General features: G+C 54.4%; 1 protein-coding gene across 2 annotated transcripts; it reads left to right on the top strand.

Annotated features, from left to right (window-relative positions):
• The first annotated feature begins 10,950 nt into the window (after positions 1-10,950).
• On the top strand, positions 10,951-24,364 carry POLRMT (RNA polymerase mitochondrial). Of its 2 annotated transcripts, XM_055552648.1 has the most exons (21): positions 10,951-11,130; positions 11,616-11,714; positions 13,976-14,568; positions 17,491-17,621; positions 17,705-17,897; positions 18,866-19,015; positions 19,197-19,361; positions 19,505-19,660; positions 19,904-20,128; positions 20,321-21,127; positions 21,488-21,610; positions 21,903-22,025; positions 22,222-22,401; positions 22,542-22,628; positions 22,705-22,818; positions 22,896-22,948; positions 23,058-23,156; positions 23,740-23,812; positions 23,948-24,039; positions 24,124-24,185; positions 24,269-24,364. In XM_055552648.1, the coding sequence occupies exons 1-21, from the start codon at positions 11,043-11,045 to the stop codon at positions 24,316-24,318; spliced, it is 3,663 nt and encodes a 1,220-aa protein (XP_055408623.1). In that variant the 5' UTR covers positions 10,951-11,042; the 3' UTR covers positions 24,319-24,364. The 2 variants fall into 2 exon arrangements, with proteins under 2 accessions (XP_055408623.1, XP_055408630.1); XM_055552655.1 differs by lacking the exon at positions 10,951-11,130 and having other exon boundaries at positions 11,671-11,809.
• Positions 24,365-24,406: the final 42 nt, after the last annotated feature.

Genomic DNA, 24,406 nt, shown 5'->3' with positions numbered 1-24,406 from the left:
AATATCCTGGAATGTGAAGTCAAGTGGGCCTTTGAAAGCATCACTACGAACAAAGCTAGTGGAGGTGATGGAATTCCAGTGGAGCTATTCCAAATCCTGAAAGATGATGCTGTGAAAGTGCTGCACTCAATATGCCAACACATTTGGAAAACTCAGCAGTGGCCACAGGACTGGAAAAGGTCCGTTTTCATTCCAATCCCAAAGAAAGGCAATGCCAAAGAATGCTCAAACTACCACACAATTGCACTCATCTCACACGCTGGTAAAGTAATGCTCAAAATTCTCCAAGCCAGGCTTCAGCAATATGTGAACCATGAACTTCCTGATGTTCAAGCTGGTTTTAGAAAAGGCAGAGGAACCAGAGATCAAATTGCCAACATCCGCTGGATCATGGAAAAAGCAAGAGAGTTCCAGAAAAACATCTATTTCTGCTTTATTGACTATGCCAAAGCCTTTGGCTGTGTGGATCACAATAAACTGTGGAAAATTCTGAAAGAGATGGGAATACCAGACCACCTGATCTGCCTCTTGAGAAATCTGTATGCATGTCAGGAAGCAACAGTTAGAACTGGACATGGAACAACAGGCTGGTTCCAAATAGGAAAAGGAGTACGTCAAGGCTGTATATTGTCACCCTGTTTATTTAACTTATATGCAGAGTACATCATGAGAAACACTGGACTGGAAGAAGCACAAGCTGGAATCAAGATTGCCGGGAGAAATATCAATAACCTCAGATATGCAGATGACACCACCCTTATGGCAGAAAGTGAAGAGGAACTCAAAAGCCTCTTGATGAAAGTGAAAGTGGAGAGTGAAAAAGTTGGCTTAAAGCTCAACATTCAGAAAACGAAGATCATGGCATCCGGTCCCACCACTTCATGGGAAATAGATGGGGAAACAGTGGAAACGGTGTCAGACTTTATTTTTCTGGGCTCCAAAATCACTACAGATGGTGACTGCAGCCATGAAATTAAAAGACGCTTACTCCTTGAAAGGAAAGTTATGACCAACCTAGATAGCATATTCAAAAGCAGAGACATTACTTTGCCAACAAAGGTCCGTCTAGTCAAGGCTATGGTTTTTCCTGTGGTTATGTATGGATGTGAGAGTTGGACTGTGAAGAAGGCTGAGTGCCGAAGAATTGATGCTTTTGAACTGTGGTGTTGGAGAAGACTCTTGAGAGTCCCTTGGACTGCAAGGAGATCCAACCAGTCCATTCTGAAGGAGATCAGCCCTGGGATTTATTTGGAAGGAATGATGCTAAAGCTGAAACTCCAGTACTTTGGCCACCTCATGCGAAGAGTTGACTCATTGGAAAAGACCCTGATCCTGGGAGGGATTGGAGGCAGGAGGAGAAGGGGACGACAGAGGATGAGATGGCTGGATGGCATCACTGACTCGATGGACGTGAGTCTGAGTGAACTCCGGGAGTTGGTGGTGGACAGGGAGGCCTGGTGTGTTGCGATTCATGGGGTCGCAAAGAGTCGGACACATCTGAGCGACTGATCTGATCTGAATAATAACCTACCCACTCCAGTATTCTTGGATTTCCCTGGTGGCTCAGACGGTGAAGAATCCACCTGCAATGCGGGAGACCTGGGTTTGGAAGATGCCCTGGAGGAGGGCATGGCAACCCATCCAGTATTCTTGCCTGGAGAATCCCTATGAACAGAGGAGCCTGGAGGGCATCATGCGTCCATAGGGTCGCAAAGAGTCGAACACAGACAGAGCGACTAAGAAGGAGCAGCTTAAAGGAAAAGAATCTGAAAAGGAATCTGTATGTATAACCAAATCACTTTGCTATACATGTGAAACTAACACAACATTGTAAAAAAATTTATATATTTCTTTTTGGCTGTGCTGGGTCTTTGTTGCTGCACACAGACTTTCTCTAGTTGCAGCGAGTGAGGGCTACTCTGGAGTTGCGGTGAGGCGCATGGGCTTAGTTGCCCCATGGCATGTGGATTCTTCCCCTACCAGGGATTGAACCGGTGTCCTCTCTTGACTAAGGAAGTCCACAACATTGTAAATTAACTACACTTCAATTTGTCAAAAAAAGGTTAGAAAAGAGAGAGAGAGCCAGAAACAGAGAGAGACAGACAGAGAGACAGTCAGAAACAAGAGACTGAGAGGGAGAGACAGAGAAACAAGAGATAAAGCTACAAGGAGAGACAGAGTCAGTTGGGATAGAGATGGGTAAGACAGAGACAGCATGAGAGAGACAGAGAGATGGAAAAATTGGGCAGAAAAACAGGAGACAGAGAGCTGCCCAGGGGTCAGAGGTTGGGATGGAAGTTCTGGCCCAAATGTCTGTCCATGTTACCCAGACCCCTGGACTGGGTGGCCATGCCCAGGAGTACGGGGGTGGGGGTCAGTCTACCCTTCCAACTGGAGCTTCCTGAGAGCCAGGCTGGTGGCTGGGGTTCCACTGAGGGGTTGGCCCTGGGAAATGTGGTAGAGGAGCAGGTGAACTATTTGAAGGATACTGTGAGCAGAGGTATTTGGGCAGGAAGGTGGCTGACAGGAGGATGGAGAGGTAGGCGTGTCCAAGGCCAGCCAATGGGAACAGGGATGCTGACCAAGGCCAGCGCCCATCCCTAGCATCTGGCTTTGCCCATCCAAGGGGGTAGGAATGGGGCTACCTCAATTACACCCACACCTGCTTGTCATGTACAGACACACCTGGAGCCTTGGGCCCCACGAGGTGAGTGCAGTGAAGCTTCACAGACTCAGCCAAGCAGCAACATTGCCAAGCAGGGAAACTGAGGCCCAAGCAGGGCAGGGCCTTCCCCCAAGCCCCACACAGGACACATGCCTGGGCTCAGAGCCCTGCCTTTCAGCTTCCGGTGCCTCATTCCTACGGCCACAGCTACAGAAGGCACATTTAAGTAGCACAAGCCTGCCCTAATGGACTTCTGGGGGGCAACCAGTCCAGCCAGATGCATGGCCAACATGCCTCCCTGGTGGTTCTGGGGATCCACCACTCCTCATCCTGCCTAGTAGGATCATGCAGGGGTATGACAGACACCCAGGACTGAGATGGGGGTCCCGCTCAGCCCGTATCCTTATACTCAGAGGGATTTGCCCACGGGCATCACCCTCCCAAGTCTTGGCTCCTCCTCTGGAAGATAGGGCAGGAGAGGCAGGCCAGAAGGATGGATGAGATAGTCCATGACCTTGCTGGTCCTCCGAATGACACCTTCAGTCCCGGCCCACCAGGAGCTTGGTCTTCCCTTCCTAGACTGTCCCAACCCCAACCTGCCAGGAGGACAAGATCCAGGACTCTGTGTGACCAGGGTTGAGGGGAACATGCCTGGAAAGACAGCTGTGCTCCAGGTGCTTCTAACAACAGCATCACTGAGACAGAGTTCACACATCACACAGTTCACCCAGGAAACTGCAATTAGTGCTTTTAGCACAGAGTTGTTGATGCTTAGCTCTAATTCCAGAACATTCCATCTCCCAAAGAGAAGCCCTGTTCTCATCAGCAGCACTCCCACCCCCTCCCGCAGCCCCTGACAACCCAATTTCTCTGTCTGTGGATCTACCTGTTCCAGACGTTTCCCATGAGTGGAATCACACCCTGTGTGTCCTTCTATGTCCGCTTCTCTCACTGAGCATCGTGTTCTCAAAGTCCATCCATGTGGTAGTGGGTGTCAGGGCATCTCTTCTTTTCATGACCAAGTGATGCTCCCTGTGTGAAAGGACCATATTCTATCGATCATCTATAGATGGATTTGAGGTTGTTTCCACATTTTGGCTGTTGTGAATTGTGCTGCTGTGGACATTCATGTACAAGTTTATGTGTGAACACAAGTCTCCATTTCTCTCATGCAGGTACCCAGGAGTGGAGCTGCTGGGTTATATGGTGATTCTGTGGTTGGCTTCTTTTTTAAAAATTAAATAATTAATTTATTTGCCTACCTAGGGTCTTAGTTGTGGCAGGCAGGCTTCTCTAGTGGCGGCACACAGGCCTTGTTGCCCTGCAGCATGTGAGGTCTTAGTTCCCTAAGGAGGAATCAAACCCATATCCCCTGCATTGGAAGGCAGATTCTCAACTACTGGACCACCAAGAAAGTCCCTGGTTGGCTTTTTGAGGGCCTTATTCCACAGCAGCTGCCCCATCTTACATTCCCACCAGCTGTGCACAAGGGCTCCAGTGTCCCCACCTCTTCACTGGCAGCTGTTATGGGCCATGGTTTTGACTGCAGCCATCCCAGCAGGGTACAGTGGTGTGTTGCTGTGCTTTTCTGGAAGACGTCAAGCCTATGGACAAGTTACAAGAGCAGCACAATGAACGCCCTGTTCTGGGAGTTCTCAATTCTTCATATTATTTATTTCCATCAGCTGGAGGATGGATATATACACTGCAGCAAAATCACACCATGCAGCCATGAAAAAAGAGTAACACCCTGAACACACAACAACGTGGATGACTTTCAGAACAAGAAGCAGTTGGACATAGCAGAGGTCTGTCTGTGGGACAGTCTAGAAAACCAACCCACCCACCGTGAGAACTGTCCAAAGGCTGTCATCCTTGAGGGCAGTGATGGGGGGTGTGAGAGGGTTTCAGGGGTTGGGTCTTCTCTGGAACACCCTGTGTTCTGGAAAATTAATTGAACTGTATTTTTGATGTGTGCAGTGTTCCATGTTTTACCAGGAAAAATACACACCTGTGGTCTGTTTATGTACATGGCTGTTCAAGAGGCAGCCTCTGACATTCGGCTGCTTCACCCTTAAGTCTATTGGTTCAATTGTTTTGCCTTTTTTTTTTTTTTTCCCTTTTGGTCAGGCTGCACAGCTTGTGAGATTTTAGTTCCCTGAACCTGGGCCCTCCGCAGTGAAAGAGCCAAGTCCTAACCACTGGACTACCAGGGAATTCCCAAATGAGCCTTGAACCCTGAGGTCCTCCACAGAAGCCAGGCTGCAACATCATCCCTCATCTATGCTCCAGTGTCCCCTCTTGTCACTGTGACATCCTCCAGCACCTTTTTTTCTCATCCCAAATCCAGGTGGGGCACATGCAGGGCCCTCCCTTCCCCTTTGTCTCTGTGACTGAATGAATAAAGATCCACAAAGACATGTCTATATTCTAACCCCCGGAACCTGTGGATTTGACCTTATTTGGAAAGAGTCTTGGCAGCTGCCATTAAATTAAGGTCTTCAGACAAGGAGATTGTCCTCAGGGGCCCTAAATGCAGCTGCAAGTATCCTTATGAGAGACACAGACTCAGAGCAGAGGCCAGTGACAAAAAAGGCAGAGGCTGGAGGGAGGCCGCCACCAGCTCAGGATGCCTGGGGCTCCAGAAGCTGGAAGAAGCAGGAAGGACCTTCCCCGGGCACCTCCGAACAAGTCACGGCTTTGCCCACACCCTCATTTCATCCCAGTGATGCTAGTTCTGAATGTCTTGTCTTCAGAAATATGAGAAAAGACATATCTGTTGTTTGAGATACCAAGTTTGTGGTCATTTGTTACAGTGGCCCAGAGAATGTGATGCCATACCCTTTCATCTAGAGAGTTGCCCTTGCCTTTCTCAACACGTCTTCATTTTTTAATTAATTGTTTATTGAAGTGTAGTTGATTTACAATATTGTGTTAGTTTCTAGGGTACAGCAAAGTGAATTGGTTATACGTATACACACATCCACTCTTTTTTACATTTTTTTCCCATATAGGTCATTACAGAGTATTGAGTAGAGTTCCCTGAGCTATGCAGTAGGTCCTTATTAGTTATCTATTTTAGTTATTCATTATTTATTTTAAAACTATTTTTACCTTTTTGGCCACGCTGTGCAGCATGTGGGATCTTATTCCCCTATCAGGGATCGAACACATGCCTCCTGCAGTGGAAACTTGAAACGTTAACCTCTAAACCTCCAGAGAAGTCCCATTAGTTATCCGCCCCCCTTTTTTTTTTCTTTTTTAACTCTGCTGGCTCTTTGTTGCTGGAAGTGGGGCTACTCTGTGGTGGCGTGCGGGCTTCTCATCATGGTAGCTTCTCTTATTGCAGAGTACAGGCTACAGAGCAGAGGCTCAATAGCCCAAAGTGGCAGATGGGCTTAGTTGCTCAAGGGATCTTCCCCAACCAGGAATCAAATCCATGTCCCCTACACTGGCAGGAAGATTTCTGGGACCACCAGGGACCTCTCAGTTATCTATTTTATATATAGCAGTGTGTATATGTCAATTCTAATCTCCCAAGTTATCCCTCTCCTTCCTTTCAACACTACTGAAGTCTCATAGAGAGTGCCACAGCCTAAACTCATCTGACCATCTCTTTGTTTGATCTGGGTGAGATGTTTTGGCATCTCTTTAGTATGTTCACTGGCATACATGAACAGCTTCTGAAATGTAGTCTTGCCTAAGCCACAACATCTCGACACCACGTCCCTCTCTTAAGGGCATCTGTCTCCACCTGTCTCATGGGTTATTCATATTTTCTTGCTTCAGTTTTACAAGGAAACATGATATCCCCATCCGGAGTGGAAAACCAGAGCCACACACTGACTCACTGACAGCTGAAGAAGAAATACAAAGAGAAGAGACCATGTGACAAGGTCTCAGAGCAGCAGGACCCCAGCCTGCGAGCCATGATATGGTGACACACAGGTGGCACCAAAAGAGACCACCCCCACTCAGAACCTGAGTGCAACTGAGAGGCAGAAACTGAGCAGAAACTGAGAGAAGAGCTGGCTTGTGAGGAGACACTGCTTTAGGGCATGTGATGTCCCAGTGAACAGAAGAGAAAACTGAGGCAAAAGAATTCAGAAGTCTTGGCTTCCAGCCCAGGCTCCTTGCACTGCCAGCCTGTGGGGATGTAAGTGGCTGTCTTTAGGTCTCAGGGAGTAGGGGGGGCGGGGGGGTCCAGCTGACTCAGCATACCCCGCTTGAGACCAGGAAGGCAACCCCAGGTGTGAGTCACTTCTGAGGTCACGGCCCCCCAGGGCATATTGGGGTGGAATGGGTGGGTTCCAGAGGACGCTGCCATCTGTTGAAAACATTCCCAGCCAGTGGCATCACGTCGCACAGGCCCGCGTGGGCAGCTGCGTCTGGAATGTGCTGTTAAGAGCTCCCAGACCTGGGAGTAAGGCCCCTTTAAAGTTCAGGTTCAGCCTCCACTCTCGACACTGACACTGGGGAGACTGAGGTCTGAGCATCTGGGGATAGGTGTCGGCTTGAGCTGAGGCCCCAAGGCCAGCTGTAGTGTGACCCCTGAACACCCTTCCAGCTTTGTCTCTCTCTCCCACTGCTTCACAGATCACAGCCTTGTCATGGCGAAGGGGCTTGCACAACTCAGTGAAGCTGTGAGCCGTGCTGTGCTGTGCCACTCAAGATGGATGGGTCAGGATGGAGAGTTCTGACAAAATGCAGTCCATTGGAGGAGGAAATGGCAGCTCACTTCAGTATTCTTGAGAACCCCATCAACAAAAAAGGCAAAAAGATATGATACCAGAAGATGAGTCCCAACCCCCTAGGTTGGAAGGTGTCCAATATGCTACTGGGGAAGAGGGGAGGGCAATTACTAAGCTCCAAAAAGAATGAAGCAGCTGGGCCAAACAGGAAATGATGCTTAACTGTGGATGTGTCTGGTGATGAAAGTAAAGTCCAATGCTGTAAGGAACAATATTGCACAGGAACCTGGAATGTTAGTTACCTGAATCAAGGTAAATTGGAAGTGGTCAAGCCAGAGATGGCAAGAGTGAACATCGATGTTTCAGCAATCAGTGAACTAAAATGGACAGCAATGGGTGCATTTAACTCGGATGACCATTAAATCTACGACTGTGGGCAAGAATCCCTTAGAAGAAATGGAGTAGCCCTCATAGTCAACAAAATAGTTCAAAATGCAGTACTTGGGTGCAATCTCAAAAATGACAGAATGATTTCAGTTTGTTTCCAAGACAAACCATTCAACATCATGGTAACCCAAATCTATGACCCAACTACTTATGCCACAGAGAACTATACAAAAAAGGTCTTAATGGTCTGGATAGCCACGATGGTGTGGTCACTCACCTAGAGCCAGACATCCTGGAGTGTGAAGTCAAGTGGACCTTAGGAAGCATTACTATGAACCAGCTAGTGGAGGTGATGGAATTCAGCTAAGCTATTTAAAATCCTAAAAGATGATGCTGTTAAAGTGCTGCACTCAATACATCAGCACATTTGGAAAACTCAGCAGTGGCCACAGGACTGGAAAAGGTCAGTTTTCATTCTAATCCCAAAGAAGAGCAATGCCGAAGAATGTTCAAAGTGCTGTACAATTGCACATATTTCACATGCTAGTAAGGTAATGCTCAAAATCGTTCAAGCTAGGCTTCAGCAGCATGTGAACCAAGAACTTCCAGATATACAAGTTGCTGTACAAGCTAGGTTTAGAAAAGGCAGAGAAACCAGAAATCAAATCGTCAACATTCGTGGCTCATAGAGAAAGCAAGGAAATTCCAGAAAAACATCTACTTCTGCTTCATTGACTACACTAAAGCCTTTGACTGTGTGTGTGCTTAGTCACTCAATCGTGTCCAATTCTTGCGACTCCATAGACTATAGCCTGCCAGGCTCCTCTGTCCATGGGATTCTCCAAGCAAGAATACTGGAGTGAGTTGCCATTTCCTTCTCCAGGGGAATCTTCCCAACCCAGGGATCGAACTGGGTCTCCTGCATTGCAGGCAGACTCTTTACTGACTGAGCTACAAGGGAAGCTTTGACTGTGTGGATTACAAAAACTGTGGAAAATTCTTAAAGAGACAGGAATACCAGACCATCTTACTTGTCTCCTGAGAAACCTATAGGTGGATCAAGAAGCAACAGTTAGAACCAGACATGGAACAACAGACTGGGAAAGTAGTACGTCAAGGCTACATATTGTCACCCTACTTATTTAACTTCTATGTAGAGTACATCATGCAAAATGCCAGGCTGGATGAATCACAAGCTGGAATCAAGATTGTCAGGAGAAATATAAATAACCTCAGATATGCAGATGATACCCCTCTAATGGCAGAAAGCGAAGAGGAACTAAAGAGCCTCTTGATGAGGGTGAAAGAGCAGAGTGAAAAAGCTGGCTTAAAATTCAACATTAAAAAAACTAAGATCATGACATCTGGTCACATCTCTTCATGACAAATAGGGGAAAAAGTAGAAGCAGTGACACATTTTCTTTTCTTGGGCTCCCAAATCACTGTGGACAGTGACTGCAGCCATGAAATTAAAAGACACTTGCTCCTTGGAAGGAAAGCTATGACAAGCCTAGATTATTAAAAAAGCAGAGAAATCACTTTGCCAACAAAGGTCTGTCTAGTCAAACCTTTGGTTTTTCCAGTAGTCATGTATGGATGCGAGAGTGGGACCATAAAGAAGGCTGAGTGCTAAAGAACTGATGCTTTTGCACTGTGGTGCTGAAGGAGACGCCACTGAGTCTCTTGGACTGCAAGGAGATCAAACCAGTCAATTCCAAAGGGAATCAACCCTGAATATTCTTTGGAAGCACTGATGCTGAAGCTGAAGCTCCGACACCTCAGACACCTGATGCAAAGAGGTGACATTGGAAAAGACCCTGATGCTGGGAAAGATTGGAGACAGGAAGGAGTGACAGAGAATGAGTTGGTTAGATAGCATCACAGGGGAGGCTGGTGTGATGCAGTCCATGTCAGAAAGAGTGGGACACAACATAGCAACTGAACAACAACCATCTCTCTCCCAAACACTGCTCCAATTCCAACAGTTTATCCACAATTGTTCTTGCCTCAAGGCTTTTGTATTAGATAGGATTGCAGCTTGAAGGGAAGTTACACCACTTATTCCTATTATCATCCTTCACATACCAGCTGATCCCAGAATAGACACTCCCTCCCCTGACCTCAGTTTCTCCACCCGAATGATAAGGTGGGGCATACCTTTCAGGTCTGATTCTAAAGCTCTGGCTTGCTCACCCCTGAGTGGGATCTGTCTGGAGACTAGGGCGGAGACGTTTCAGGCTCCAGGGAGTATTTTATTCCAATTATCATTGCTCTTCCCATCCCACTCCACTTCTGGCCTTGGAAACTAGTGGGTAAACAGAGGCCAGAAAGAGTGTATAAGGGTAAAGTTTAGGAAACACCGTGATGCAGCTCATCCTTGGCTTTGGGACTTGGAGTCAGATGGGCCTGGGGTCATTCCAGTGTCTCTGATATTCGTGATGTGTCTTTGGGCAACTTTATTTACCTTCTGAACCTCAGTTTCCTCCCGATAAACTGGAGATAGTAATAGTTACCTCCCCAAAGCTATCATTGGATCAATGAAGATGGACAGGAATTTGTAAATTGCGGAATGCTGTCCTAATTATTTGGCATGCGTGAGTGCTCAGTCATGCCTGACTCTTTGCGACTCCGTGGACTGTAAGGCCCCCAGACTCCTCTGTCCATGGAATTTTCCAGGTAAGAATACTGGAGTGGGTGGCCATTTCCTCCTCCAGGGGAACGTCCCCACCCGGGGATGGAACCCGTGTCTCCTGCATTGGCAGGTGGAGTCTTTACCACTGAGCCACCTAAGAAGCCCAATTATTCGGGGACTATTCCTTAAACCAGGGGTCCCCAACCCCCTGGGCCACTACTCCTGCCCGTTGTGGTCTGTTGGGAACCCAGCTACACAGAAAGAGGTAAGTAGTGAGGAAAACCCAACCCATCTTCCTCCTCCTCCGCCCCGATGGAAAAAATGTCTTCGAAACCGCTCCCTGGTGGCAAAAACGTTGGAAACCACCGCTTTAAACAGAAATAACAACAAAACTCAGGTTCCGGGTCCTCCCAAAGATGGCTTAGAGTGTTGCCCAAGCAACGGCTCTGTCCCGCCCCTCCTGGACAGGGAACAGCCAATCAGCGGGCACTACCGGCTCATGCCCCACCCTTCAGGGCCCGCTGCCTCCTGGGAGTTGTGGTTCCCCTGGTGCCTTCCCGGTTTGTGGTCTCTTCGCGGCCGCCGTAGGCAGCGGAACTACAACTCCCGGCGGGCGCAGGCGGCGCAGGCGCGTTGCAGTGGCGCGGTGGTCCCGCGTGCAGGCGGCATGTCGGCGCTGCGCTGTGGCCGCGGGGCGGCGGGGCTTCGGAGGGCCCTGTGGCCGAAGGGCCACCCCTGCTTCCTGGCCGAAGAAGGTAACGCAGGGGAGGCCCGGGGATGACGCCGGGACCGCTGCTCTGCCCCCTCACCCGCCGCCGTGACTTTTGGCTTCTCGACCCCAGGGATCCAGCTGACTTGCTTTGGCGATTCTGCCGAACCGAGTGACTGTATCCCGCTTTCAGTCGCCCTTGGGCCACTCTACGGACCGGGGTCGTCGGTGCACTTTGACCTTTGATTCCTGGGTTCTTTTGGAGTCCCATGACCCACTATTTACGAATTAGAGTTTTTAACCTTTGAACTGTCTGTGCCTTAGTTCGCGGAACCATTTATCTTCGAACTCAGGCCCCAGTTTCCTTTTTCCCTTACCCTGTGGTATTTCCTTTGAGACGGGTGACCACTGACAGTTGCACGGTCTTCAGGGTTCCTTTGCCCCGGATCCTGCGATTCCTGACCCTGCGACGGCCCTCCCCGCCCCAGCCCTGACACCCACCCGCCTCAGCCTCCCTGGTCTCTCCCTCAGGGACCCTTGGTGGCGTCTGGGGCCGAAAGAGGAGCTTGTCTGCCAGCGCTTGTGAGCAGGACCGCCGGAAGGGCTGCGGCCACGCGGAACTGCTGGAGGGTGAGCCTGATTCCAGGGCACTGGTCCTGATGCTCCTTTCTCACTGTCACCCCGCCGACCACACTCCTGGGAGCCACCTCCTTCGTTCCTCCAAGGTTCCTTGGTTCCACCCCATTGAGAAGGGTTGTCAGTCTGCAAGATGGGGTAACTCACTGGGTCCTGCTCTCTAGTGGTCCACGGGCCCCCTTTTTGCCACTGTGAAGTGAATGCTGTGTGCAGTGAGCTCTTATAGTTCCCTTGTCTTCCCAAACCCACCAGGGGCTCCCACTTTCCAGATGAGAGAATGAAGTGAAAGTTGCTCTGTTGGGTTGGACTCTTTGAGACCCCATGGACTATGCAGTCCATGGAATTCTCCAGGCCAGAATACTGGAGTGGGTAGCCTTTCCCTTCTCCAGGGCATCATCGAACCCAGGTCTCCCACATTGCAGGCAGATTCTTTACCAGCTGAGCCACAAGGGAAGCCCAAGAATACTGGAGTGGGTAACCTATCTCTTCTCTGAGGGATCTTCCTGACCCAGGAATCAAACCGGGGTCTCCTGCATTACAGGCAGATTCTTTACCAACTGAACTCTCAAGGAAGTCCTAATAGATGAGAGACTTGAAGCCTAAATTGTGGCTGGAGAGACTGGACTGCTGTGTGCAGAGCTGGGTTTTGCCCTGTGACATGCCGGACTTCAGTGGTCCTGGCTCAACTTCCTGGACTTGGCGCCTGATAGGGCCTGCTGGTGGTCTTTGTCACTGGGGATGGACAGCCAGGTCCTGGCATCTCCAGAGCGAGCTGGGGGCATCACTGTCCCCTCCCTCTCAGGTGTCCAATGCCTCCTGCTTCCCTCCTGCCCCACATCCAGTGAGTGGCCAGCAGCCAGGAGTGGGATGGGGGAGCCTTTAAAAAGAAAAGCCTGATTTCAGAAAATCCCAAACGTGCAGAAGTGAAGCCACAGGTCCTACCAGCTTTAAGAGCAACCTTCTTTGATTTCTCACCCACCTCATTATTTTAAGGCAAAGCCCAGGGTGTGAAAATGTGATCACTTCATGTCACTCCCTAGTCTCGACCCTCCAGCTGTATCCTTTCTGGCAGAATTCCCTCTCCACCCCCATTGAGGGCCTCAGAGCCCTGTGGCCTCTGCAAGCGTCCTTGGCTTCTGCCAGCGGGATCAGTGCACCTACTTGTCCCCGGTCACCCCCCAGGGGGTTCAGATGTGGCCACCTCGTGCCCTTTGTGGCACTTTGCCACTGACCATCTGCACGTTCAGAAAGTGTCTGCTGACTTTCCATCCACTGAGGCGGGGGCTGTGCCTTTCTTGTTGCTGTGTTTCTGCTCCAGACCAGCCCTCCTGTGTCTGGGCTGATGTTACAGTGAGAGAGGCACAGGCAGGAGACAAGTACCATTGGTCCTCACATTCGCGGATTCTGTGTTTGCAGAATCTCCTACCAGCTGAACTTTACCTGAAACCCCAGTCAGCGCACACCTTCTCAGCTGAGGTGGAGCTGGGTGACACTCTGTCAGTAGGCGTCCTTTTCAGGGTATATCTAGTGCCCTGTGTTTGCATTTTGTGCTGTGTGTTGGTGGTTTAGCTGTTTAAAATGGCCCCGGGCATGGTGCTGCAGGACCATCTTGAGCCCCTCAGCTCCAGGGGACTGTAATGTGCCTTTTGGAGAAAATTTGTCTGATCGGCGAAGTTTGTGCAGAAGTGAGTTCCAGTATTGGCCGTTGTATATGTATATATCACGAATATGTGTACGAAATAAGGTGTATCAGATGGGAAAACTCACAACAGGGTGATGCATGGATCTGCTAGTGGGATGGGGCACTCAGGAACCCTGTGTTCCCTGGGTGAGGTCGATCCCTGTTCACCAACTCAATGGCTCCAAACCCCATAGGGTCATGAGAGCTGGCTGTGAAGCAGCACAGGGCAGGGGTGGGCTGTGGCTGTGAACGCTTGTGCATGTGCATTACAGCTGGAGTGGCGACAGGAAAGGGAGGCAGGGATTCAAGGAGGCAGGGGCTGTGGGTAGATTTTGAAGGCAGAGCCCCAAGGAGGCGCTGACTGGCTAGACCTGGAGGGAGAGAGCCCTGGGAAGGACAGAGCTGCCGGGGTGGGAGGATGTCGAGGAGCAGGTGGTGGGCAACTCCAGGAGCTCCTTCGGGGCTGGGTTTGAGCAGCCCAGGCAGACCTGTGCATTTGGTGGTGAGCAGACACACACCCAGGACTGATCCCCACTCCTGACAGCGGGGTCCCCTGACATCTCTCTCCCCACAGTGCTCAAGGCACGGGTGCGGCAACTGCAGGCTGAGGGCACGGCAGAGGAGGTGACGGTGAAGAGGGTGGCCATGGCTCAGGCCCCGGAGGCTGGTGGCATCTGGCCCCCCAGGCAGGCCCCAGTGGGGGCTGAAGGGGCTGCTCCCGTGCTCAGCAGCCACTGGGTGCAGAAGCTGGACAAGGATCAGCAGCTGATAGAGAAGCGCTGGCAGCATCTGGAGGGGAAGCTGCCGAAGATGGAGAAGCCGACCTGGGAGAAGCGTCTGCGCATGGAGCCGCGGCTGCTGAGCAGGAAGCTGGCGGGCCAGCTGCAGCAGTGGGAGCGCAAGAGGCCGCAGAGCCCCTGGGAGGAGCAGCTGGCCCGGCTGCTGCAGGAGGCCCCTCAGAGGCTGAGCCAGGAGGCAGATGAGGGCTCCGAATCCCGGCTGGAGGGCCAGCGCCAGAAGCTCCTGGCCTTCCTGGAGTGCTGCCTGCTCACGGGCCACCTGCCCCTGGCCCACCACGTGCTGGTTGCACAGCACAGCCGGGCCCCACAGCAGCAGCTGCTCACACTCCCCATGTACAACACCGTCATGCTTGGCTGGGCTCGCCAGGTAAGGGGCTGGGGTCGGAGGCGGGAGCCAACCCGGGGCACCTAGATCACAACTCTGGTCTCTCAGCCCCAGGAGTCAGGCCTTCAGTTTTTATTATTCTGACAGGTTTTTTTTTTTAGATTTTTTTTTTAATTTATTGGAGTATAGTTGATTTACAGTGTTGTGTTAGGTAGCACAGCGAATCAGTTATATCTACTCTTTTTGTTGTTGTTTAGTCGCTAAGTCCTATCTGATTCTTTGTGACCTTGTGGACTGTAGCCCATTGACTCCTCTGTCTATGGGATTTTCCAGGCAAGAATACTAAAGTGGGTTGTCATTTCCTTCTTCATTGATTTATTTTTTAATTGGAGGAAAATTGCTTTACAATGCTGTCTTGGTTTCTTCTGTACAACAACGCAAATCAGCCATAATTATACAAATACCCCTCGCTTGTGAACCTCCCCCTCCCCCCACCCCTCTCAGTCATCACAGAGCGCACAGTTTGGCTCCTTGCATCACATAGCAACTTATTGCCAGTGTCTGTTTCACACACGATCGTGTATATATGTCGCTGCTGCTTTCTCCCTTCGTCCAGCCCTCACCTTCCCCCTACCCCGTGTCCACAAGTCTGTTCTCTGTATCTGCGTCTTCACTTGTTCCCCACAGTTAGGTTCATGAGCACCATTTTTCTAGATTCCATATGTATGCATTAATACCGATATTTGTTTTTCACTTCCTGACTCACTTCACTCTGTATAACAGGCTCTAGGTTCATCCACCTCATTTGGACTGACTTTTCAAAATTTGTTCTTTTTTTATGACTGAGTAGAATTCGATTGTATATATGTACCACATCTTGGGTGCTTCCCAGGTGGCACTTGTGGTAAAGAACCCGCCTGCCAGTGCAGGAGACATAAGAGACGTGGGTTCGATCACTGGGTCAGGAAGATTTCCCTGGAGGAGGAAATGGCAACCCACTCCAGTATTCTTTGCTCCCATGGCGGGCTACAGTCTGTGGGGTCTCAAAGTGTCTGACACAACTGAAGTGACTTAGAATGCAGTGAACATTGAGTTACATGTGTCTTTTAGAATTGTGGCTCTCTTGGGGTATATGCCCCATAGTGGGATTGTTGGGTCATATGGTAGTTTATTCCTAGTTGTTTAAGGAATCTCCATACCACTCTCTACAGTGGCTATATCAATTTTCATTTTCACCAACAGGTTGAGAGGGTTCCCTTTTCTCCACATTCTCTCCAGCATTTATTATTTGTAGAGAGTTTTTGATGATGGCATTCTGACTGGTGTGAGGTGATACCTCATTGTAGTTTTGATTTGCATTCTTTAATAGTGATGTTGAGCATCTTTTCTTAAGTGGCCATTTAACAATTCTTGAGACTTGTTAATTATAAGTCACACGTGGCCCTCGATGGAAAATGTGAGAATGACAAAACGGCCAGAAGACAGCATTCCTGTGTGGTTACTCAGCCAGGGCTCTGGTGCACGGGGCACTGTAGGCCCTTCTCAGGGCAGCCTCCTCGATGCTCCTGTCTGGGACGAGAACGTTATGGTGCAGCCATCCCCAGCTGTGAATTTCCCTCTGGGTGCAGCTTTAGCCACTTCCCTCAAGGGAAGTGCTCTTTTCACTTGTGACTTCTCTGACCTGTGACTGCTGAGGAGAGTTGCCTAAGCACCCTTGTGGAGACAGCTTCCCCAGCACCCTCCCTGTTGTGCGTCTGCACCCTCATCTGAGGAGCATCGGAGAAAGTCTTAGTGCGGTGAAGGAGGGAGGCGAGTGCGGGTGCAGCTCTGGGGAGGCAGGTTCTCAACAGGGCCTCAGCTGTGCTGACTCACGCACAGAATGGGGCCCAGAGCAGCCTGGCAGCACTGGGAGGCGCCAGGGTCTCCACGGCAACAGTCACAGGGGGTTTCCTGCGTTGTCTTTGTGGGAGGCCTGCTCAGTTCCAGGCGTCAGTCTCCTTTCCTGCGGTGCTGGCCCTCTGGCATCTGCCAGCGGAGAGTTCTGTCAGGGCGGCAGGTTTCTGATTAGACAAGCTTTCTGGGGCCCCAGAACACCTGAACCATCTGGGAGGCTTCCAGCAGTAGACGCTCATTTTCTGTTAGTCCCAGAGGCCTGACGTTCAAGGTCAGGGTGAGACAGGCCCCCCTCCCTGCATCCCATCCTTCCTTCCTGCCTCTGCCGGCTCCTGGGCAGCTATGTCCCTCAGGCGTGTCTCTGTCTCCCTGACCTCTGCCTTGAGTGCCATACAGCGTCCAGCGTGTATACAGTACCTGTTCCAGACAAGGCCCTCTGCTCAGGCTCCAGGTGGATGTGTCAGGCGGCCCTCCTGTTTCTGCCATGTGCTCCCCTCGATCCACACCCTTCCCCTCCCCTCTGGGCCTTGGCTTTCCTATTTGCAGAACGGGGAGCCCTGCTGGGTTTTGGGAGCTGTGAAGGCTGTTGCCCAGGGCTTCGGCACTGGGGGCGGGGGGATGCTGTGCAGGGTCTGTGCGTGTTTTCCTGGTGGTGGTGACAGTCCTGTGAGTTTAGAAAGGCAGGAGAGATGGGCTGCTTCTAGACCAGCGTGTCCAATGGAGCTCTCTGTGACCTTGCCAATCTCCTTCAGCTGCACCAGCCTCCTGCTGCTGCCAAACTGGGTATGAAACTGAGCTCTGGTTAGCGTGCCCAGTGACCACCACACTGAGCAGCCCCCGGCCCATCTGTCCTGGGTGTAGACCCAGCTCTCAGACAGGGAGCAGGCCCCAGGGCAGGGCACAGGCAATGCCCATCTCTGTGGCACTTCTCCTAGATCCTCAGGGCCAAGGGGAAGGTGCTGGCTGAGTTGTCTGGGAGGCCTGTGGTGGGGTAATTGGGGGAAGGAGCAGGCGTGCCCCCCCCACCCCCGTACCCCCCTTGCAGGCTCTCACCCAGCTTGGTCCCCCCAGGGCTCCTTCAAAGAGCTGATGTACGTGTTCTTCATGCTGAAAGATGCCGGCCTGGCCCCGGACCTGCTGTCCTATGCAGCCGCCCTGCAGTGCATGGGGCGCCTGGACCAGGATGCCGGCACCATCCGAAGGTGGGCAGGGGGCGGTGGTGGAGCTGGGGTGGGACCCCAGGGGCTCCCCGCTGGTGCTAATAGCTGGGTGTGTGTGCCCTCAGGTGCCTGAAGCAGATGGAGCAGGACGGGCTTTCGCTGCAGGGGCTCTTCTCAGCCGTGCCCCTGAGCGCAGAGGAGCGGGAGGAGCTCCTGCGTGCTGTGCGCAAGGCCAGACCGGCCTTCAGCCCCCAGCCGCCACCCCCGCCCCCACCCCAGGTCAACACCTCGCCACTGCTCCAGGAGATCTACGCCAAGGTGAGCTGGCCTGCATCTGGGAACCTGAAGGGGGCGGGTGGTCACTGGGCGCCTCGGCCCCTCCCCTTGTTTCTCCTGGCAGCACTGGCCCCCCCACCCCATGCTGGTGGATGGGAGGCTGCCCTGTCCTGGGGGGCCCACACCCTGCCATATTTGGTTTCCACATGGAGACGCACCCTAGGCACAGCATAGGGGTATTGCAGGGCCAGTGTACCCACCTGAAACTGCACAGCTAATGCTGCAGGCGGCACAGGGCGCATGAGGTAAAGCCACCTCCCAGGGTGGAGGAGAGCGTAACACCCAGATCCCTGGGGCGACGCAAGGAGTTTTCTTTTTTTACTGGGACAGACTTCTCCTGACCTGCAGTTCACCTTTTAAAGTATAATCCAGTGGGTTGTTTTTAGTACATTGATCTCTACCTCCAGAACATTCCATAACCCTGAAAGGAAGCCCATCCCCATCAGTGGTCACCTCCTACCCTCTCCCCTGCCAACATGGAACCCACTCCCTGTGTGGATCGGCCTGTTCTGAACGTTTCCCATCAGTGGAATCACACCCCGTGTGTCCTGTGTCTGTTTCTCTCACTGAGCATCATGTTCTCAGCGTCAGGTGGTAGCGAGTGTCTGAGCTTCTTTTTTCACAGCTGAGGGATGCCCATGTGTGGAGGGACCACGTGGTGTTTATCCATCATCCCTTGGTGGACACTCGATCACCATAAACCAGGCTCCTGTGGCTGTCTGTGGACCAGTCTTTGTGTGGATGTACATTTTGGGTTTTCTATCTTTAGTGTACCTATCTTTAGAAGGGTCACACAGTTGCAAGTTGGAGGAGAAAACAGCAGCATCCGGGGCCTCACACTGTCTCTGGCACCTCCCCCACCCCCACCCCAGGCCAGGGAGACGCTGCTCTACTCTGGTGGGTGGAGAGGTCAGCAGCGGGGCCTCACTGGCAGCCTGTTGCCCCGGCAGGACCCCTCTGTGTCCTACCCGAAGCTGCACTTGTCCCTGAAGGAACTGCAGGGCCTCTTCCGACAGCAGCTTGGCGTGGAGATGGCCACCACTGTCACCGTGGAGTCCGTGGAGAAGGCCCCGCTCCTGACCAAGGAGGTCCTGCAGGCGGTAAGGGGCTGGGGGTGCTCCTGCCTGCTGAGCTGGGTGTCCGCTGGGCAGGGTTCATCCCAGCACCCGTCCTACTAGGTCCTCTCTCTGAGCCAGGACCTCTACCACCAGGCTGGGCCAGGTTGCCTGGGCACAGTAGTGACTCCTTGTACAACCCTGCCCTGTCCCCTCCAATCGCCAGCGGAAGACCCTGGCGGCCTTGCGTGCCGAATGGGAGTCGGTGCTGTCCCTGGAGCTGCAGGAGACCAAGGAGAGTGAGGCCCGCGCTGCCGCAGAAGGCCGCCCATCCCTCTTCCCCTACCTGTGCCTGCTCAGTGAGAAGGAATTAGTGGGGCTGCTGCTGCAGGTGTGCACACCAGGAGGGGGCGGGGCCACTGCTATAGGCTGGGGGGCTGTGGGAGGAGCGCTCCTGCAGGGGCCAGGGGGTGGGTCAGGTGGTCCCGATGGAGCATGGGGCTTATGGTGCTGTCCTCCGGGGCTGCCCCTCAGACCCTGCAGGCGCTGCCCCCACATGGCGAGTCGCTTCTCTTCCTGGCGCACGAGCTGGGCTTGCGTGTGTTGAAGAGGAAGCGGCTCAGGAACCAGGTGGAAGAGCTAGAGCAGCGCTACTTCGAGTACCTGCACCTGCTGGCCTCGGACACCCAGGTGAGGCCAGGGAGCCTGAGCAGGGGGAGCCCGGGCGAGGAGCTCTGGGGAGCCCGGGCCGGGTGCCCCAGGCCTCAAGCAGAGGTCCCCTCCCCCTCCCCCTCCATGCCTGGGGTGGCCAGATTGGCCCCCAGACTCCACCTAAGTTTCCTCACCTAACCCTGCTCGTTGCCAGGGGCTGAGCCGGGGTCTTTAGGTCTGCATCTGGACTCTCAGGTCTCTGAACCACCCTCCCACCCGCAGGTAGCAGAGCCCTGCCTGCCTCGCCAGCACTGGGAAGCGCTGGGCGTGCCTGAGGCCCCCCCGGAGCAGCCCTGGCCTGTGTCTGTGCTGGTGCAGCTGGGCAAGCAGCTGGCAGAGGTGCTGGTGCGAGCCGTGCAGATGCCCAGCAGCCTGGCAGCACCCCGGGGCCCCAGCACACTCATCCCTGTGCTCTACCATGTGTATTCTTTCCGCAGTTTCCGCCAGGTACTTCTCTGATGGTGCTCCTCTGTGCTGGAAGGGGGAGGGGGCACCCTAGGGGCTGTGGGGCTCTGGGATCCTGCTGTGGCTCCAGACCCTGAGGACCTGGACTCAGGGTCCTGGCATCTGAGGGGACCCTGGTGTCTTCCTTCGCTGCCTCACAGTGCATCCTGACCTCTTGGCCTATCCTGCCTCCAGATCGGGATCCTGAAGCCACACCCAGCCTTCACACAGCTGCAGGAGACAGCGGCGGAGCGCACGCTGATCTTCGAGTCCACGGAGGTGCCCATGCTGTGCCCGCCCCTCCCCTGGACGTCACCACACTCAGGCGCCTTCCTACTGAGCCCCACCAAGATGATGCGGTCCTTGGAGGGCACCCAGCAGCACCAGCTCCTGCTGGAGCGCTGCCCACCCGCCGAGCTGCACGGCGCTCTGGATGCCCTCACTCAGCTGGGCAACTGTGCTTGGCGCGTCAATGGGCGCGTGCTCGACCTGGTGCTTGACCTCTTCAGGGACAAGGGCTGCCCCCGCCTGGGCGTGCCCGCCCCACCCACTGAGGCCCCCCGGCCCCCCGAGGGCCGCCAGACCCCCAAGGGCTGCCTGCTGCCCGAGGCCTCACCCGCTGACAAGGCGGAGATGCGGCGGGAGCTGGCACGGCGGCTGAAGGTGGCACGGGAGATGCAGAGCCTACGCGCAGATGCACTCTACCGTCTGTCGCTGGCCCAGCATCTGCGGAACCACGTCTTCTGGCTGCCGCATAACATGGACTTCCGAGGCCGTACCTACCCCTGTTCACCACACTTCAACCACCTTGGCAGTGACCTGGCCCGCGCGCTGCTGGAGTTTGCCCAGGGCCGTCCACTTGGCCCCCATGGCCTCGACTGGCTCAAGATCCACCTGATCAACCTCACAGGGCTCAAGAAGCGCGAGTCACTACAGACACGCCGCGACTACGCAGACGCGGTGATGGAGGACATCCTGGACTCAGCTGAACGACCCATGACGGTGGGCTCTGACCCCTCACCATCGGGCGTGCCCCGCCGCCCCCGCACCCACCTCAGAACCCTGCAGGCACCCCCAGCCTTGCTTCTTTCCTGGCACTCTCCTGCTGGCCTTTTCTCTGTCTTGGGCCGTGGACAGCACTGCCACCTCTCATACCACTGTGGCCCTCTCTCCAGGCCGGTCCCCTCCCTGGTCCATTGCTCTGGTCCTCTCCATGCCTCCAGGGCCTCCTATGTCTTCTACCACCTGGGCCCAACCAGCTGCTGCTTGTGCCCAGGAAGTACTCCCAGGCTGGCTCTGACCCCACTGGGTGGGGCCTGGAGACCGTGGGCCTGGCCTCACCCTGCCCACTGCCTCCCACAGGGCCGGAAGTGGTGGATGGAAGCAGATGAGCCCTGGCAAACCCTGGCCTGCTGCATGGAGATTGCCCAGGTGGTGCATTCCCCCGACCCTACCACCTACATCTCCCACTTTCCGGTTCACCAGGTAAGCTGGGGGACCCTGCTGTGGAGCACGCCCAGCCCTCATGGGCTCGGCCAAAGTTTCCTCAGGCTAAGGAGCTGAGGGATGGCATGGTGTCCACTCTGCACTGGCTGGTGTTCCCGGGTAGGGCTTCTCTGTGCCTCAGTTCCCTGTTGCAGAGGTTCCTGGCTGCCTGTCAGTGTGCGGGTCCAGGGCGGTCTTGCTTAAGCAGAGCTGGGGAAACAGGAGCCCCAGCCCCCCACTGCGGACATTGGCCCACCTCACCCAGTCTTGTCACTGTCCACCCCCTGCCCAGGACGGCTCCTGTAATGGCCTCCAGCACTATGCTGCCCTGGGCCGGGACAGCACGGGGGCCACCTCTGTCAACCTGTCGCCCTCTGACCTGCCACAGGACGTGTACAGTGAGGTAGCTGCACAGGTAGGCGCCATGACCCCCCCACCCCCGTGTGCCCTGATCCCCCAAACCCACCAGGGTCTGGATGCTGGACCCCATGGCCACCAGCTGTCACCATACCAGGCCGTGAGTAGGGTTCCCGGGAGGCAGAGGGGGTGACCCCCAAGAGGAGAGGAGACTTCCACCTCTGGGTGGGTGGCCCCGCCCACTGCCTCTGCAGGTGGAGGTATTCCGCAGGCAGGATGCCAAGCAGGGAGTGCGGGTGGCCCAGGTGCTGGAGGGCTTCATTAGCCGCAAGGTGGTCAAGCAGACAGTGATGACCGTGGTGTACGGCGTCACCCGCTACGGTGGCCGCCTGCAGATCGAGAGGCGCCTCCGGGAGCTCGAGGACTTCCCCCAGGTGCGCATCCAGCAGTAGGTAGTCCTGACGGAGGGGCTTGGCTCTGCCACTTGCGGGGTCCCTAGAGCAAGCCCACCCCCTGCGTGCAGGGGGACTTCCTGTGAGGGACCCTGAACCCTATCCACCCTACCCTTCTCCAGGAGTTCGTGTGGGAGGCATCTCACTACCTTGTGCGCCAGGTGTTCAACAGCCTCCAGGAGATGTTCTCTGGCACCCGGTCCATCCAGGTGAGGCCTCATCCTCCCCCTGCCCCGGGCTGTGGCCCCAGACCCAGCCCTGCTGACCTGGTGCCCGTCCCCGCAGCGCTGGCTGACTGAGAGTGCCCGGCTCATCTCACTCACGGGCTCAGCTGTGGAGTGGATCACGCCCCTGGGCGTCCCCATCATCCAGCCCTACCACCGAGACTCCAAGGTCATGGTACGTGCCGTCCCCCACGCCCACCCCCACTGAGCAGGGCAGGACTCAACCTCTGTGTCCCCATGCCAACCCTGCAGATAAAAGGCGGGCTCCAGAGCCTCACGTTCAGCAGCAGCGTGGACACCAACCAGTGAGTGTGGGCACGGGCAGACATGCAGGAGGCCACCCGGGTAGGGATGGGCGGGGCCCAGGCTGTGGCCAGGCTCTGAGTCCTGACTGTGTACCCTGCTCGCCCCCAGGAAGCCCAACACACTGAAGCAGAAGAATGGCTTCCCACCCAACTTCATCCACTCACTGGACTCCACACACATGATGCTCACCGCCCTGCACTGTTACAGGTGTGCTGGTCAGGGTCCTCGTGTGGGAGTGTAGGGGAGGGGCTCTGAGTGTGAAGCTGGCCCTCTGAGGGTCCCCCAACGTGCATGGACATTCTAGGTTCGGGCAAAGGTGTCTGGTTTATCCTGAGCTCCTCTGACCTGGTGGGAAGTATTGACGGTTGTTAGGAACAGCTGCTCACATGGTGGTGTGGCTGTTCTGAGCCTGGTGTCCACTGGAGTTTTGTGTTACTGACCTCCCCTCCCCTTGGGTGGCTACCCTGGGATGGAGCCCTGTGGTGGACCAGGGCCCAGCATCAGCAGCCCCCTACAGGGAGCTGAGAATCAGGCAGCAGCTGGGGGTTGGTGGCAAAGAGGCATCTTCCTGAGAGGAGAACTTGTCACCTACCCGCTGAGCGGGGTGTGCACACAGACAGCCGCTGGAGCATGCAGGGGTGCAGGCAGGAGGAGGGTGGGCATCATTGAGTGGTGGGAAGGGGCTTGAGGTGAGAACTGGGTCAATGGTGGGGGTTGGGGGAGGTGTGGATTGTGAGCAGGGGACCTCGAGGTGCAGCGCCTCTATAGGAGCCCCTCATTCTGGCTGCAGGAAGGGCCTGACCTTCGTCTCGGTGCACGACTGCTTCTGGACGCATGCGGCTGACGTCGGGGTCATGAACCAGGTGTGGCCCTGCGCCCACTAGCGGCTTTGCATCCCCAGCCTCCTCCCCACCCCACTTGACTGGGGAGCCCACTCCACGCCGCTTGGGTCTGGTTTCTGGCTGCTGATGCCCTCCGCCCCTGCTTCCGGTCCCCAGGTCTGCCGGGAGCAATTCGTCAGACTGCACAGCCAGCCCATCCTCCATGACCTGTCCAGGTTCCTCATCAAGCGGTTCTGCTCCGATTCTAGGTAAGGTCCCCCCTCCCGCCCGCACTGCTACTGTCCTTTCCCCAGGCTGCCCTGGCCTCACCCCCACCCTGTCTTTGCCTTCAGAACCTCCAAGAGCATGTGGGTCTCCAGACTAAAGGACACTCTGCTGTCTGTGCCTCCGACAGGTGGGACCCCGGCGGGGTGGCCACCCCTGTGGGCTGGGGGTGGGGCCCCCAGAGCCTACCCACAGTCTCCCTCTGCTCTGCAGGGACCTTTGACTTGGACCAGGTGAAGCGTTCCACGTTCTTTTTCAGCTGACTGCCGGGCCACCCTGTACTCTAGTGTGAATAAAGGTCTGTCGCCACATGGGGGCTGCTGCCTGGGGAGGGGTGGCTACGTTCGGTGT

The sequence above is a fragment of the Bubalus kerabau genome, chromosome 1, assembly GCF_029407905.1.
Source record: "Bubalus kerabau isolate K-KA32 ecotype Philippines breed swamp buffalo chromosome 1, PCC_UOA_SB_1v2, whole genome shotgun sequence".
Taxonomy (NCBI): domain Eukaryota; kingdom Metazoa; phylum Chordata; class Mammalia; order Artiodactyla; family Bovidae; genus Bubalus; species Bubalus kerabau.
Note: the sequence above shows the minus strand (reverse complement) of the source record. Positions and strands in the feature narration are given on the sequence as shown.